The sequence below is a fragment of the Triticum urartu genome, chromosome 2A, assembly GCF_056163025.1.
Source record: "Triticum urartu cultivar PI428250 chromosome 2A, HENAU_Tu73, whole genome shotgun sequence".
Classification (NCBI taxonomy): domain Eukaryota; kingdom Viridiplantae; phylum Streptophyta; class Magnoliopsida; order Poales; family Poaceae; genus Triticum; species Triticum urartu.
In genome coordinates this window covers 683,665,570-683,683,029 of record NC_141874.1, presented here as the reverse complement: position 1 = coordinate 683,683,029, position 17,460 = coordinate 683,665,570, and the positions used below count along the sequence as shown (strand labels likewise).

General features: G+C 51.3%; 1 protein-coding gene across 1 annotated transcript in view; it reads left to right on the top strand.

Moving 5' to 3' along the window:
- Nucleotides 1–16,175, top strand: part of LOC147986709 (BTB/POZ and MATH domain-containing protein 1-like) — a 196,380-nt gene extending 180,205 nt beyond the window's left edge. Inside the window, exon 4 of the mRNA XM_087542123.1 lies at nucleotides 15,749–16,175. Coding sequence (XP_087398249.1) covers nucleotides 15,749–16,175 — 427 coding nt within the window. The remainder of the gene's footprint in view (nucleotides 1–15,748) is intronic.
- The last annotated feature ends 1,285 nt before the right edge of the window (nucleotides 16,176–17,460 follow it).

The window sequence follows — 17,460 nt, the reverse complement described above, 5'->3', positions numbered from 1 at the left end:
GGGGCGGCTGTCTGCCGCCGAGGAATAGGAGGGGGCTGCCCCCCCCCCCAGCCCAATAGTCGGGCAGGTTGTGAATTGTCAGGAGGATCTTAGGGTTGTCAGTATTTGCAGGTTGTGAATTGTGTTTTGTGTTGTGTATTTTGAGAGTACTTTCAAATATGAATGTCTTTTGAATTTCAAATTTGCAGTATTGAGCATATGAAGTATTTTATGAATTCTAGAGATCTATTTTTAGCACTTAAAAATGTAGGTTCATAGGAGTATAAAAGTGCACACAATGTGTTTCTCAGAGAAGAAACCGCAAGTTTCAGTTTTAGATAAGAAACTGCAAGTTCGGTTTCAGATAAGAAACTGCAACTTACAGAGGCAGAGCATTTATATTAACACGGCCTTTTCAAACAGGGTTAACATCATGTTGGAAGTTTTATTCATGGTCGAAAATGGAACTACCAGCCAGTTAACATCATGCTGATCAACATTCATGCATAGCACATCTTCATATGATGCATAGTCAAAATTCCCACACAATGTCGAGTGTGCGAAACACAGAGAAAACGAGGGAGGAAGTTTTGGCAAGTGTTGGACGTGGTTTTGGGCTGCCCCGTCTAGGCTTTCATTTTTAACATGCGCAGCTCACAACCTCGGATGGGATGTCCATAGGCCTGTTTGTATTTTCTTAGGGCCGTCATGTATCGACCGGCCTATGGACCTCCCATCCGAGGTTTTATTTTTGGCAGCCCAATTTATGTATTTTTTTGAAGAAAACGCAGAGGTCTGTTCTATTTTTCTATATAAGAATAGGAACGCCAGGTCCAACTTATGTTTCCCTTCTAACTATATTATATATATTTAAATTATGTTATATGTTATTATATATTATTTTTATTGTCATCATATATTTAACAAATACTTACATATGTAAGAAAACAATATCCCATATCTTATTAACTTATAAAAATAATTTCTTAACAAATAAAATCCTGAATTGTTTTGGCATGAAAATCCTAGTGATTATGTACAAAAGCTTGGTAAGATTTAAGAACGAATGTAATAATATCACTTATTATTTGAATATATTTATAACAAAATGCTCAGCCCCTTTTTATTTTTTGATAACATTGCTGGCCCAACCCAACATTATAATTAGAATCAGCCCAGCAAAATCGTGTATTTCGAGAAAGTGCAAATGGCCTGTAATTTTTTAGGAAATAAAATAAATAGGCCGCATGGACGCTACATTATTTGTTCACCCAACCCAGCTAATGGTTGTAATTCAAAAAAAGATCAAATTGACTGTAAATTCTGAAAAAAATGGGTTGAATACGTGCCACATTTTTGGAGGCTGAAATGTGGGCCAATAGGTCGAAGCCAACGCAAGTCATTGTCAATTTAGTCAACAAATGATTCTGACATGTTAGCCGTTGGATTTACATCCAACGACCGGCATCCATCTTCAATCTCTCGTCTTCTTCCTCCAGCACCGCCGGGACCACCTCCCACCTCCTGCTGCTAGCAGCTCTGCTTAGCATGATTCACTATGAAGCGCTACTCCACCGTTGGCCAGGCCATCCCTCCACCCCTCCACACCTCCTGTTCTTCTCCACCGACTGTCGAACCACACCGCACTAGAACCAGTTAACCCTCGTACACCTCTCCGTCTACTCCCGCGTCTTCCCATCTCCGGCTCGTTGCTGTCCGGGGCCTTGCCGTCGTCCACCACCTTGGATGCGCTCGGTGCGGTGTGGTCAACGAACGACACCATCGGAAGTAGACTATGCATGGAGAGGCTGACAGCTGGGTCCACGACCGCAACAAGGAAATGCCTCCTTATTATGCGCAAAATAATGATTCCTCCACCTGACATCTGGGACCCACCGGAAGGGCCTCTGTATTTCGCGAAAATAACGTGCCCCCCGCTGACATGTCGAACCCACCCGCTATCTTCGCACGCAAGGAAGTGCCTCCTTATTACGCACAAAAAATGAATATTCCCCCTGCCAGCTGGAACCCAGCATAGTGGGAGGCTGACTTGTGGGCCTATCAAGTTGACGGGGACGGAGGGTTTGTCAACTTAGTCAATATGAACAATTCTAGCTCCTATTACCGTACGATGTTCATCCAACGGCCATAGTGCTTCTTCAACCTCTGATCTTCTTGCTCCAGCCGCCCAAACCAGTGTCGGTCGTCCCGCGTGCTCCTGCCTCCGGTGGCCGGCTATGATGCCGCGGAGGCCTCACCGCCCCCTACTACTCCCACCGCTGGCCAGGCCATCCCTCTACTCACCCACACCCCCTGTTATTCTGCGGCGACATCAGCCTCACACCGCAGCCAAACCAGTGAACCCTCGTACTCCTCTTCGCGTGGGCATCCACTGCTGCGTCTTCCCCGGCTCCGAGTCGTCTCCTTCCTAGTCCTCGCTGTCGTCCACCGCCGTGGTGCTCTTGGCACGGTGTGGTCAATGTGGTCAAGGAACGACTTCCATCGGACGTGGACTGTACGTGGAGAGGCTGGCAGCTGGGTCCACGGCCGCAGCAAGGAAGTGCCTCCTTATTACGCGCAAAATAATGATTCCTCCACCTGACAGCGGGGACCACCGGACGGGCCACTGTATTTCGTGAAAAAAAACATTTCCCCCTGACTGCTGGGACCCACCAGCTACATCTTCGCAAGCAAGGAAGTGCGTCCGGGCAAAAAAAACGATTCGCCCCCCTGACTGTTGGGACCCACCAGCTACATCTTCACACGCAAGGAAGTGCATCCGGGTAAAAAAAACGATTCGCCCCCCTGACTGCTGGGACCCACCAGCTACATCTCCGCACGCAAGGAAGTGCCTGACAGTCGGGACCCACCTGGTCGAAGCGTACGTAGCGTTGTCATTCTGGTCGCGAACGTGTACGTACATATATACTGGTGGATGTAGAGGCGCGCACGTGTCGTAGTAGAGGCGCGTATGTGTCGTAGTAGAGGCGCGCACATAGCATGTACACGTACGTACAGCGGCCAGGGTGCAAGAAAGAACATATGGCCATGTATGTGTACATATGGGCGGGGTCTCCAACGCCTACTCGCGCATACGTACGACCAGGGCTCGTGTACATGGCTGGGTCCGAACGGAGAAACAGCGTCGTCATCGTGTTCATGGGGAGGCAACAGAATGCCTCATGTTCATGGGGAGGCAACAGAATGCGTCGTATTCATGGGGAGGCAACGGAATGTGTCGTGTTCATCGGGAGGCAACGGAATGCGTGGGAGCCAACCGGCTGGGTCGAAATGGAATGTGTGGTCGTGTTCATCGGGAGGGCTTGGACAGAACGGGCGATGGAAACGGGGTCTGGCGTACCGCAGAACGGAGGAAACAGCCTTGTGTTCGACCGGTCACGTTCGAAACGGGATCCTGTTCATCGGGAGGGGTCTGGCGTACCGCAAAACGGATGAAATAGACCTCCTATGGTCGAAACGGGGGTCCTGTTCATCGGGAGGGGTGTGGCATACCGCAAAACGGACGAAACGGACCTCCTATGGTCGAAACGGGGGTCCTGTTGATCGGGAGGGGTGTGGCGTACCGCAAAACGGACGAAACGGACCTCCTACGGTCGAAATGGGGGTCCTGTTCATCGGGAGGGGTGTGGCGTACCGCAAAATGGGACTCCACGGGATACTGTTCATCTCCACCGTTGACCTCCTCCAGCCTCCACGGGCTACCGTTGATCTCCTCCAGCCTCCACGGGCTCCTGTTCATCCAGCCTCCACCGCGCGCTACTCCACCGGCTACTGTTCAACCGCCCCTCCACGGGCACCCCTCTACCGTCTACTGTTCATCCAGCCATCCATACCACGGGGTCCTGTTCAACCACCCCTCCACGGGCACCCCTCCACCGTCTACTCTTCATCCAGCCCTCAACACCATGGGGTCCTCTTCATCCAGAGGCAACGCCACCACTCACTGTTCATCCACCCCCCCCCCCCCACAATGCTCATTGTTCATCCAATCGATCGGCTTCAGTTAGCAGCAGTAGCGAAGGAATCGCTCGATCGGGTTCAGTTAACAGCCTTCGATCGATCACTCGGGTTCAGTAACGCGTAGCCTGCAGTGCAATCGCTCGGGTTCAGTTAGAGTCCAACGCCTTTCTCGGGTTCAGTTAGAGCCAACGCCTCGCACACACGCGCGTACATGTACGAGAGAAACATGCATCGCTCGGCCCCGACCTCCCACCATAACCAGGAACTCCCTGAAATTTTCCTCCCCCTCGCTTCTACCACGGTTTTTTCCGTCATGGACGGCCCAAAGAATGTCATGCAGCTGCGTCTCCGGACCGCCCAGGACGAAAAGCACATTTTCTGTCATGATTTTTTGTCATAGAAGTAGGAGCCCACCACATCTATGATGATACCGGGTTTTGTCACAATTATCATCATAGAAGTGTCATATGTATGACAGAAAAAAATTTCATTCGGCCCAAAATGTCACGGATGTGTCTTTTTTTGGTAGTGCTACTAGCTTCCCCCTTGTCGGAGTTAGCATCTGTCACCTTGTCCGTAGGATCACCCACTTTCAAAGGTGTTGTAGATAGTTTAAGCCCTTCAATGAATTTAGTAAACATGCTTTCAACCTTGGTCGTCATTGAGGTTTTCAATGTTTCCAAGGCTACATTGAATTCCTCACGCGAGACCGAGGTTCCCCCATCACCCGTAGACGAGATCGGATTCACACCGGAGTGCTCCTCCACACCGTCTATGGTGTCAACGATACTCTTAGGATGGCAAAGTCCTTAGTAAAGAGACGAGGCTCTGATACCAATTGAAAGGATCGATATGGTTGACTAGAGGGGGGTGTCGGTGTCAAAACCGGCGGATCTCGGGTAGGGGGTCCCGAACTGTGCATCTAGGCGGATGGTAACAGGAGACAAGGGACACGATGTTTTTACCCAGGTTCGGGCCCTCTCGATGGAGGTAAAACCCTACTCCTGCTTGATTAATATTGATGATATGGGTAGTACAAGAGTAGATCTACCACGAGATCAAGGAGGCTAAACCCTAGAAGCTAGCCTATGGTATGATTGTTGTTCGTCCTATGGACTAAAACCCTCCGGTTTATATAGACATCGGAGAGGGCTAGGGTTACACAGAGTCAGTTACAATGGTAGGAGATCTACATATCCGTATCGCCAAGCTTGCCTTCCACGCCAAGCTTGCCTTCCACGCCAAGGAAAGTCCCTTCCGAACACGGGACGAAGTCTTCAATCTTCTATCTTCACAGTCCAGGAGTCCGGCCGAAGGTATAGTCCGGCTATCCGGACACCCCCTAATCCAGGACTCCCTCAGTAGCCCCTGAACCAGGCTTCAATGACGACGAGTCTGGCGCGCAGATTGTCTTCGGCATTGCAAGGCAGGTTCCTCCTCCAAGTACTTCATAGAAGATTTTGAACACAAAGGTAGTGTCCGGCTCTGCAAAATAAGTTTCCACATATTGCCATAGAGAGAATAATATTTACACAACACTAATCTGCTGACGTATTCCATAGCATGACATCACACCATGGCCAAGTCTTTGTTCGAATCGTTTTACTGTCCCACCTCAGCGTGTTTAGCGAGGCGGTTTCCTTGGCACATCTTGTCAAAGCAGAGATCGTGTCCCCTTATTCCGGGATTCTCATCAATACGGGCGTGGGTAACCCAACCGCGCCATTGATTACGGCGCTTGGGAGATCAACGAGTTTTAACAGGCTGGTGGGGACGCATAGTCGCATCTGCCCATATAAGGGGATAAGGATCCACCTTTTCATCCACGCCTTCTTCCTCCTTTGCCTATCCATTTCCGCACACTCCACCTCAACCTTCTCCAGCCATGTCTAGAGTGGGAGGCAAGTGGATGGTCTCCTCCATCACGGAGGGACACATCAAAAAACTGAGGAAGGCCGGATACTTGTCTAACAAGATTGTGCACCGACTTCCCGAAGAGGGGCAGCTCATCCCCACCCTTAGGCCCCATGAGAGGGTGGTGTTCCTCCCCCATTTCCTCCGCAGACTGGGCTTCCCTCTCCACCCATTTGTCCGGGGGCTCATGTTCTACTATGGCCTGGATTTCCACGATCTGGCCCCGAACTTTGTTCTTAACATCTCGGCGTTTATCGTCGTGTGCGAGGCTTTCCTCTGCATCCGCCCCCATTTCGACCTATGGCTCAAGACTTTCAATGTCAAGCCGAAGGTGGTGCGCGGCACCCAGGCGGAGTGCGGAGGCGCCATGGTGGGCAAGATGCCCAACGTCCTATGGCTCGAGGGCTCCTTCGTGGAGTCCCTAAAGGGGTGGCAATCGGGGTGGTTTTACATCACCGAGCCGCGCGACCCTGAATGGGTCGCAGCCCCCAGGTTCCGATCCGGACCCCCTACGCAGCTCACCTCCTGGAAAGAGACGGGCCTGTCGTGGGGTAAAAAAGGAGAGCTGACCGGACACCAAACATGCGTCCAAACCCTGGTGGACAAGAAGCTCAAACTTGTCAACATAGTCCAGGTTATGCTCATCCGCCAGATCCTCCCGTGTCAACAACGGGCTTTCAACCTGTGGGAGTTCGACCCGGCGCAGCACCGAACTCTGAGCAGGCTCTTCGACACGACGTACGAAGATGCCTAGAAGGTGCTTTTCAAGGGCGCCGAGGCCCCCGCTCGCAGCGTCACGCTAGTGCGGTAAGCTGTTTTTACCTTTTACAGGGTATTAGTTTTTCATAGTTTGACTCCATGCGAGATCTAAGCTCCCTTACCTTTGATAGGATTGGCAGGAGACGTCCGGACAGATCAACTGTCCGGCTCCTTTGCCCGAAGGCCCAGCGGACGCTTGCTTGGCGAAGCTGCTGGTTCCGGCACCCTATGTGGTGCCAGAGAAGAAGGCCAAGAAGAAGGCCACGGGGACTCGAAAGAGTGCCCGGCGCCTGGAGGTGTCGGATTCATCATCCGACGACTCCAAGACGCACTCCTCCCGTGAAGACGAGGAGGAGGAAGAAGATACCTCTCCCCCTCCAGCGGGGGGAGGGAAGAAAAGGAAGGCCGCCCCAACTGGGGAGGCCGAAGGGTCCAAGAAGGGGAAGACCCCTCCTCCGGACTACTCCACCAATGCCGACGACGGCGAAGAGGAGTGGCCGCACAGGGCCATGCCCTTGGCGAGATCGTAAGTATTCGGATACCAGAGCAATTCATAGTCTTCCTTTCTTGCAAAGCTCCTCCTTACGCCGAATATGACTATGCAGTCCGCCCAAAGACCGGCTCGACGTGTCGTCGAGCGGTTCCCTGGATTCGTCGGATGTGAATTCGCTTCCGACGGCTACCTCCCCCCACCCTACGGACGACGCTGAGGTGGCGTCCCAACAGGTTCCAAGCCAGGAGGAGGTGGTCCTGGAGGCACCACAAGGCGACCTCCCGGACTCCAGGCGCAAAGGGGATAAAACCCCCAAGGGCTCCGAGTCCGGCCTTGAGCCGGACACCGCGCCAGAACCTTCAACGGTTCCGGACTCCGGTAGGCAGCCTCCTTCCAAGAGGAGCAAGCCTACCGAGCCGGTGACCTCTGTCCAACCGGAGGCACCGGACAATTTGCTGGAGGTGCTTAACGACGCCTCCATCGACGAGGAGCACCGCACTATTATGAGTGCGGTGATCCAGAAGGTTCAGTCCGCCAAGAGCGGACTGACTGAAGCCTGTGCCAGCCTTCTAACAGGCTTTGAGTTAGGTAAAGAATATGTAAAAATATTACCGCATAAACAGTAGCCCCTGATGCTCTGTTCGGCGTTCGGGAAGAAAAGCCGAATAGAGGATCTAATAACATTCGCAGGAGTCTAACATAATCAAGCCAATATGCATATGCAGGCTTCGCTGCTGGCCTCCGCCGCACTGACTGCGGAGGTGGATGCGCTGAAGCAAAACCTCGCGCGGTCCAAGAACGTGCTCGGCCATGCCAAGAGGAAACTCGAGAAGGAAGGTAAGTAATACCTTGCGCAAGTATATGGAGAAGATGTGGTTGCAAAAAATGACAGGATCAACGTGCTATTATAGGGGCCACGACCGAGGTGGCACCCCTTAAGAAAGCGCTGTCCGAGGCTGAAAACAAAGCGGCCGCGGAGCGCACAGAGAGAGGGAAGCAGGAGGCGCCGGTGGAGGAGGTGCAGAAAGAGCTCCAGGCTCTCGTGAAAAAACACGAGAGTTTGGAGCTTGACTCAAAGACGCAAGCGTCCGAGCTTGCGGCAGCCCTCGAAAGCGCGAAGTCTGCCAAGGCCGAAGCCCAGAAAGCCCTCCCAGAAATTGAAGCGATGAAGAAGATAGCGGCGGGTAAGGCATTCATTATGCAAAGCAAGCACGTGAAAGTGAATTACTTGTTACTTACCCGAGTCCGGAGCTCTCCAGGAGCATTCGCAAATTTGCCCCGCAGTGCGTCTGATGCCACCGCCTACTACCGATCCGAGGAGGGGAGCTCGACGGAGAAGGTGTTCTGGTCTCAGTATGCTGAGGACGGACACCTGGTGCCTTTGAGCGACCAGCTGAAGCAAATGGTCGAGCTCCACAAGGTGGCCGAACAGGCCATAAAGGGCCTCATAGTTCGGCTTTGGTCTGGAGAGGCTCTGCCTGGGAGCTACTTCGGGCTGGTGAGGCGGCTGGTGGATGCCTGTCCACGGCTTGAAGTAATCAAGCGCTCCGTCTGCACCGAAGGTGCCCGTATGGTGCTTGCCCGTGCTAAAGTGCACTGGGGAAAGATGGATGCGGAGAAGCTGGTGAAGGATGGGCCGCCGCCGGGCAAGGAGCATCGCGTCCCAGAAGTGTATTATGAGGGCGTCCTGAAGGGTGCCCGCCTTATAGCGGACGAATGCTCCAAAGATGTAATTTTTGAGTAAACTCGCATTTGTGATCCTGTACGCTGAAAACTTGTTCATATGCGCTAAGCAACGCTTTTGAATTTAAAATATTACCTTCTGTGCGGTCGTTTATCAAATTTGACAGATGGCGAGTCATCGGCTTCTGCCCCCATGCCACGAGTGCTGGGGTGTTCGGGATAAACATGAGCGCTCTTTTTCCCATTCTTGGGTCCTTCGAGGGAGGCCCTCAACACAACGAACAAGGCAATCGGACTATAATGCTTGAACACTCTCACTTAGCCATAGAATTCTATAATTTTAAATTTCGGCAAAGCCCCTAGTGTTCGGAAGACCGAGTTCGGGGCGCTATCCACGCCTAGGCCGGACAAAGCCAACTCCTCGCTCTAAGCGGCATAAGTCTTTAGGGACTCAAAAACCTCTCGAACAGCGACCAGCTCTCGCCTCATCATGACGGTCAGTTTTAGCTTTCTCTACTGAGGTGCTTAGCCCAGCTCAACTGGGGCACAATCGCAGTAGTTCTCCTAGTGCTACCTTAGCCGATATGACGGAACGTAAGATACCAAAACATAGGAGCCGGGCAAACCTAACTATTGACCCAAGACATGATTCGGAGCCGATGCATATAATGCTATAAGTTCGGGGTGCCGCACTTGTGAAAGTGTTCGGACTTCTCACACCGTATTGTGGGGTACTTAAGCCCCTGGCGTATTGGCCGTACCAAAGTGTACAGGTGCAACATGTCATTAATGAACATATATTCGTAAAAAAGAGTAATGCAATAATAGACGGAAGCTATGCATTGTTTATTGAAAAAAGCTATGATCAAAGCAGAACGATACGAATAGTGCAATAAGCAAAAGATGGGACTCTTTAACATATCCTTTCCAGGGGTGAGCTGCGGAATGGTATGTGAAACAGGTATACTGCTCGTTATAGAGACCACCTTAGAGTTCCATAGTGCGGCATAGCTTTTTGCTTCCCTGGTTGTATCGTTTGTGCGGCAATTGTACTACCGGACAAGCCTTCCGAAGAATGGAGTCCTGAAAATAAGAGAAAATTAAGAAATCAGCAGCCCCTAGTGCGGTTTAAGCCGTGTTTCAGGCGTGCTGTGATGGTGCCCCTCCCCCTGTGCCCATGGTATTTCCAAAGCGTAGTTATGTACGCGCAACACTGGTTTCGCAAGTTCGCGAGGGCTGGGATTGGGGCCGCATTGCTACGCTTGCTCGGAACGTGCCAGGCGGTCTTCTTGTAGGTTACTCCGGGTGCACTTGACGGTGTCCAGACGTTTAATGGCCGGACTGGAGAATTGCCTTGAGAGGCTGCTTTGTACTTCCGCTGTGATAGCCGCCGTATGCTCCTCCGTTCGGAGAGAGTGTTTGGTGTTTCCATTGACCATGATGACGCCTCGAGGGCCTGGCATCTTGAGCTTGAGGTATGTGTAGTGCGGCACCGCATTGAACTTGGCAAATGCGGTTCGCCCGAGCAGTGCGTGATAGCCACTGCGGAACGGGACTATGTCGAAGATTAACTCCTCGCTTCGGAAATTATCCGGAGATCCGAAGACCACTTCAAGTGTAACTGAGCCTGTACAGTTGGCCTCTAGACTTGGTATGACGCCTTTAAAGGTCGTTTTAGTGGGTTTAATCCTCGAGGGATCGATGCCCATTTTCCGCATTGTATCCTGGTAAAGCATGTCCAGGCTGCTGCCGCCGTCCATAAGGACTCTAGTGAGGTGAAATCCGTCAATAATTGGGTCTAGAACCAATGCAGCGAATCCGCCATGACGGATGCTAGTGGGGTGGTCCCTTCGATCAAAAGTGATCGGGCAGGAAGACCATGGGTTGAACTTTGGGGCGACTGGCTCCATCGCGTATACGTCCCTTAGCGCACGCTTCTGCTCCCTCTTGGGGACGTGGGTTGCATATATCATGTTCACCGTCCGCACTTGTGGGGGAAAACCTTTTTGTCCACTGTTGTTCGGCGGCCGGGGCTCCTCCTCATCATCGCTATGCAGCCCCTTGTCTCTGCTTTCGGCATTTAACTTGCCTGCCTGCTTGAACACCCAACAATCCCTGTTGGTGTGATCGGCTGTTTTTTCGGGGGTGCCATGTATCTGGCATGAGCGGTCGAGTATTCGGTCCAAACTGGACGGGCCCGGAGTATTTCTTTTGAATGGCTTTTTCCGCTGACCGGGTTTAGAGCCTCTGAATCCAGCATTAACTGTCGTATCCTCGGCATTGTCGCCGTTAATGCGGCGCTTTTGCTTGTTGCGACGCGACCTGCCACTGCTGTCCTTGGTATGCGAATTACCAGGGCTCTTGGTCATGTTATTGCTACGAGCTAGCCAGCTGTCTTCTCCCGCGCAAAAGCGGGTCATAAGTGTCGCGAGGGCTGCCATAGATTTCGGCTTTTCCTGTCCTAGGTGTCGTGCAAGCCACTTGTCGCGGATGTTATGCTTGAAGGCTACTAGGGCCTCTGCGTCCGGACAGTCGACGATTTGATTTTTCTTGGTTAGGAACCATGTCCAGAATTGTCTGGCCGATTCCTCTGGCTGCTGAATTATATGGCTAAGGTCATCGGTGTCTGGTGGTCGCACATAAGTGCCCTGGAAATTGTCGAGGAATGCGGTTTCCAGGTCCTCCCAACAACCAATTGATTCTGCTGGCAAGCTATTAAGCCAATGCCGAGCTGGTCCTTTAAGCTTGAGTGGGAGGTATCTGATGGTGTGTAGGTCATCACCGCGGGCCATGTGGATATGAAGGAGATAGTCCTCGATCCATACCGCAGGATCTGTTGTGCCATCGTATGATTCGATGTTCAGGGGTTTGAAACCCTCGGGAATTTGATGATCCATTACTTCATCTGTGAAGCATAGTGGGTGTGCGGCGCCTCTGTATTGGGCTATATCACAACGCAGCTCAAACGAGCTTTGTCTACTGTGTTCGGCCCGGCCGGATTAACTGTATTCGGAGTGACGATTATCGTCTCGTGCCGTGGGGCGCCCACGCGATCCATAGATCGATCTTGTTTGCCTTGCCTTGTCCTCCAATATATCTCGCAGGTCTGGCGCATTTTCCCGTGCCTTGGTATTTTTGAGCATCGCCGGGGTGCGGCTTGAGTGGAGGGCCGAGAGGCCTCTCTGTCGCGGCCATGGGGTGGCCGGTCGGCCGCATCATGTGCTGGTGATGTAGGTTTCGGTGCTTCCTCCTCTAATCGTGGTAGCAACCTGCGCTTTGGGTAGCTCTTGGAGGGGCGTTCGAGTTCATACTCTTCAGCCGCAAGGACTTCAGTCCATCTGTCGGCTAGCAAATCTTGATCAGTTCTAAGCTGTTTTCTGTTTTTTCTTGAGGCTGCTCGCCGTGGCCATAAGCCTGCGTTTGAAATGCTCTTGTTCGACGGGATCCTCTGGCACGACAAATTTGTCATCGTCGAGGCTTGCCTCGTCTTCAGAGGGAGGCATATAATTATCATCCTCGACCTCTCTGTCTGCCGCTCTCTCATGAGGGCTGGCTTATCCATCCTCATGTGCTGAATCTTGCTGGAGGTGGTTGTCTTCGGCACTGTCCAGGGTGTTATTATCTCCCGTGCCAGAATCACCGTTTTTGCTTTGGCGGGATTTACAGCGGCGCCGCTGACATCGGCACTTAGGCTGCTTCTTGGAGGGGTCATCCTCCGTTGTTCCATCGCCATTGCCTTCTTTTGGGGTGTCCACCATGTATATATCATACGACGAGGTGGCTTTCCAGTGCCCTATAGGCGCTGGTTCTTGATCGTCTCCTGCATCAGCATCCATACCGTCAATGTCTTCGGAGTCGAAGTCGAGCATGTCGGTTAAATCATCGACAGTGGCTACGAAGTGGGTGGTGGGTGGGCTTTGAATTTCTTCATCATCCGCATCCCAACCTTGCTGACCATAGTCCGGCCAGGGCTTTCCTGATAAAGAGAGAGACTTTAGTGAATTCAGAATATCGCCGAAGGGCGAGTGTTGAAAGATGTCCGCGGCGGTGAACTCCATGATCGGCGCCCAATCGGGTTCGATCGGTAGGGGCACGGAGGGCTCGGAGTCTGGAGAGGAGTCCGGCTCCTTGGAGTCACGGGCTTCGCAGAGAATAGGGCTGGTGTTCAGCTCGATCGCTGTAGAGATGGCAGCCCCCGAGGCGGTGTCCAACCACCCATCCTCGATTGGCGCAGTTGGCTCTGAATTAAGGGTCAGAGCTGATGCAGGTGCGGCCTCCAGGGCACTGTTCGGCGGCAGAGCTAGATCATGCCCATCGTGACAGTGCGGCACGCTCGGCTGCGGCTCGAATCCGTTGAAGATCAAGTCTCCGCGGAGGTCGGCCGTGTAGTTCAAACTTCCAAATCTGACCTGATGGCCAGGGGCGTAGCTTTCGATCTGCTCCAGATGGCCAAGCGAATTGGCCCGCAGTGCAAAGCCGCCAAATACAAAGATTTGTCCGGGGAGAAAGGTCTCACCCTGGATCGCATCGTCGTTGATGATCGGAGGAGCCATCGGGCCTAAAAGTGACGACACAGAGGAACTCTCAATGAAAGCACCAATGTCGGTGTCAAAACCGGCGGATCTCGGGTAGGGGGTCCCGAACTGTGCGTCTAGGAGGATGGTAACAGGAGACAAGGGACATGATGTTTTTACCCAGGTTCGAGCCCTCTAGATGGAGGTAAAACCTTACTCCTGCTTGATTAATATTGATGATATGGGTAGTACAAGAGTAGATCTACCATGAGATCAAGGAGGCTAAACCCTAGAAGCTAGCCTATGGTATGATTGTTGTTCGTCCTACGGACTAAAACCCTCCGGTTTATATAGACACCGAAGAGGGTTAGGGTTACACAGAGTCGGTTACAATGGTAGGAGCCTTTTTCTTGTGCCGATTCTTCTTGTATCAAAATAAGAATCCTTTTTCTTCCTAATTCGTCAAAGATTACTATTTCTTCTTTATTCGGGTCTGTCTCTTGGACCTCTTTTTCTTTTGCTTAGGTTTAGCCGAGGTAGTGGACAAACAGAGGGGAAGAAAATATGGCGGGGGGAAAATTTCTTGTGATTGTGAGCAAATTGCTTGGCTTGTTTAATTAAGTTCAACTTCAAATTTACAGAAATTTTGCAAAAAAAAGTAAACTCTTCCATTGAAGGTTTTTTTATTTTTAGGCTAGTTGAATAGTTTTGATTAAGGTTTTATTAGTTTATTACTCGAAACTAAATCAAGGATTTTCAGGATACTTCCTTCGTGGAATAAGATATTGGATCCTCGAGTGATCTCTTTTTCTTGTTGCTTCATAAGAGTGAATCGAATAGATTCAATTCTCGCCAAGCTTGCCTTCCACGCCAAGGAAAGTCCCTTCCGGACACGGGACGAAGTCTTCAATCTTATATCTTCATAGTCCAGGAGTCCGGCCGAAGGTATAGTCCGGCTATCCGGACACCCCCTAATCCAGGACTCCCTCAGGGGGTGAATAGGCAACTAACAATTTTTAGCTTTTCTTTACCAAATTAAAACTTTGCATCAAAGTAGGATGTCTAGATGTGCAACTAGGTGAGCAACCTATATGATCCAACAACAATGAACATACAAGCAAGCAAGAGAAGTAACACTGATAAGCTTGCACAAGTAAAGGTAAGAGATAACCAAGAGTGGACCCGATGAAGACGAGGATGTGTTACCGAAGTTCCTTCCTTTTGAGGGGAAGTATGTCTCCGTTAGAGCAGTGTGGAGGCACAATGCTCCCAAGAAGCCACTAGGGCCACCGTATTGTCCTCACACCCTCACACAATGCGAGATGTCGTGATTCCACTATTGGTGCCCTTGGAGGCGGCGACCGGACCTTTACAAACAAGGTTGGGGAAAACTCCACAACTCAATCGGAGGCTACCAACAACACAACGAAGCTTCACCACAATGGACTACGGCTCCGTGGTGACCTCAACCGTCTAGGGTGCTTAAACACCCAAGAGTAACAAGATCCGCTAGGGATTAGTGGGGGAATCAAATATCTCTTGGTGGAAGTGTAGATCGGGGCCTTCTCAACTACTCCCGAGCAAATCAACAAGTTTGGTTGGCTAGGGAGAGAGATCGGGCGAAAATAGAGCTTGGAGCAATAATGGAGGTTTTGGGGGAAGAGGTAGGTCAACGAAGAAGAAGGGGACCCCCTTTTATAGTGGGGGTAACAATCCAACCGTTACCCCACTAAACAACCCCGCAGAGGGCGGTACTACCGCAGGGGGCAGCGGTACTACCGCTGGAACCAGCGGTACTACCGCTCCCCCTTACGGTACTACCGCCCAGCCAGAGAGGGCTTGAAGATAGAGGAGGGACTGGCCCAGCGCGGTACTGCCGGACAGGCCCCGCGCGGTACTGCCGCGGTGGCAGGGCAGTACTACCACTCTCGAGCGGTACTACCGCACCTACTACCACTGCAAGTGCCGCTCAACCCGACACGAGAAGTGCCCCCCTCAAGTCGAGGCGGTACTGGCCCGGTACCACAGCGGTACTGCCGCTGAGGACCCTCAAGCGGTACTACCGCTGGACACCGCGGTACTACCGCTGGGGCCAAAGATTGCCCAAATCAGCAGGGAATCAAACCTCCAACGACGCGGAAAGGCCCAGAGGGTGTGAAACGAAAGTGTACGTGATGATTCCACCCTACCCTTACCAAAGCGGACCCCCTCTTGATAGTACGGTGACTCCTACGAAACTAGTCCACCAACAAAGAAACGAAAGAGCTACACCGTCTTGAAACACACTCCGAGGGGAAAGAGATCGTCTCGAGCCAAAGGATGAATCTCTGAAATGCTCAAAGCACATGGTTAGTCCGCAAATATGTTGTCATCAATCACCAAACCTACATCGAGAGAGATATGCCTTAACAATGGGCCGTATCAGCATCGGTGACATGCAACCGGCTGTCTTTGACGCCCTACTCCATTTCATCTACACCGATTCGCTACCCACCATGGTTGATCTTGGGCGTGATGACTACACGGAGATTGTCAGGCATTTTCTTGTCGCGACGGATCGGTACGCCATGGAGAGGTTGAAGATCATATGTGAAGGCATCCTCTGTACCAGCATTGATGCAAAGACCGCGGTGACCACACTGGCTTTGGCTGATCAGCATCGTTGCGATAAGTTGAATGATGCTTGCATTCAATTCATTGCCTCTTTGAGTACAACGGAAATGGATGATGTGATCGCAAGTCAAGAGTATGTTGAGATCAAAACAACATCTCCGCTGGTTTTAGTTGAGCTGTTGGAGAAGACAAATAGGCTCGGCAAATCAAAGTCTTTAGTTCATATTGCTAGTTTTTAGTGCACAAACACTAACTTGGTGTACTTCTCTAATTAGTGTCTTGCTCAGAAAAATATATTGGGATGTAAGTTAGCTTTACTTAGTATATAGGCTCGGCAGTCAAAGTCTTCATTTCATACTAGTAATTTAGTCGCATAAACAGTAGCTTGGTATACTTCTATAATGAGTGTCCTGCTCAGAAAAAAAAAGTTTGTTAGTTTTGTTTTGGCAACGATTTCGTTTTCTCAAAGACGTTGCTTAGCATTTTGGCATGGGCATATGAATGATACTCCCTCCGTCCCATAATGTAAGACATTTTTTGACACTACACTAAAATCAAAAAACATATTACTGTCACATCCCTAGTTCTGGTATGACCTAGGATAGCCTTCATGTTCGCATCATGTTTAAATTTCATTTAAATTTCAAATGGGGATTTGTGAAACCCTTAGAATTATTTCTGGAAATAACCCAGATAAAAATTGCTCCAAAAGGGTCCAAGAAAATGTTCATGTTGCTCTCTGAAAATATTGGTCAGAGGTAAAATTCTAACAAATATTTTCAGGAGCTCATAAATATTTATTTTGGCCATTTGGAATTAATGCATAATTATTTGCTTTGGATATATATATGTTATATAAATAATATATGTCCAAAAATTATGCTAGTTGTTGAGGAGCTCTGGAATAATACCATTAGCTCCTACAAAAATTGGCATAAGGAAATAAATTAGTTTAGTATTGTTTTAAAAGCAGAAACAAATGTCAGAAAATAGAAAAGAAAACAAAAGTGGAAAAAACGCTTGCCTGCACTTATCTCACTGTGCAGCCCGTCACTGTGCAGCCTGGCCTGGCCCAGTGGCCCAACAGGCCGGCCCAGCCGACTGGCAGCGCCAGTCGTCGTCCTCCTGGCGCCAGGAGGACGAGAGGCACGCGCTCCCCGCCCGCGCGCATGGGCGCCACGCCTCCTGCCTGCCTGTCCTCCCCCCCCCCCCTCCATCGCCTGGATGCTCCGCGCGACGCCACGCGCTGCCCCGCACCTCTCTCTCGCTCTCTCGTGGTCTCCCCTCCTCTCCCTCGCTCTCTCTCTCTCACCGCGCCCGAGCGCTGCCATCGCCGCCGCACGCCATTGCCGCGCCCACCGCCACAGCCTCGCCTCTCCAACAAGCCCAAGAGCTTCGTCGCGTCTTCCTCGCCCTCTCCTCCAAGACACGCACCTCGGGAGGCCCTGGAGCGTCGCCTCGCCGTCGTCTTCACTTCCGGCCGCCGAAGATCGCCCACGCCGTTCTGCTCGCGTTCGACCTCCC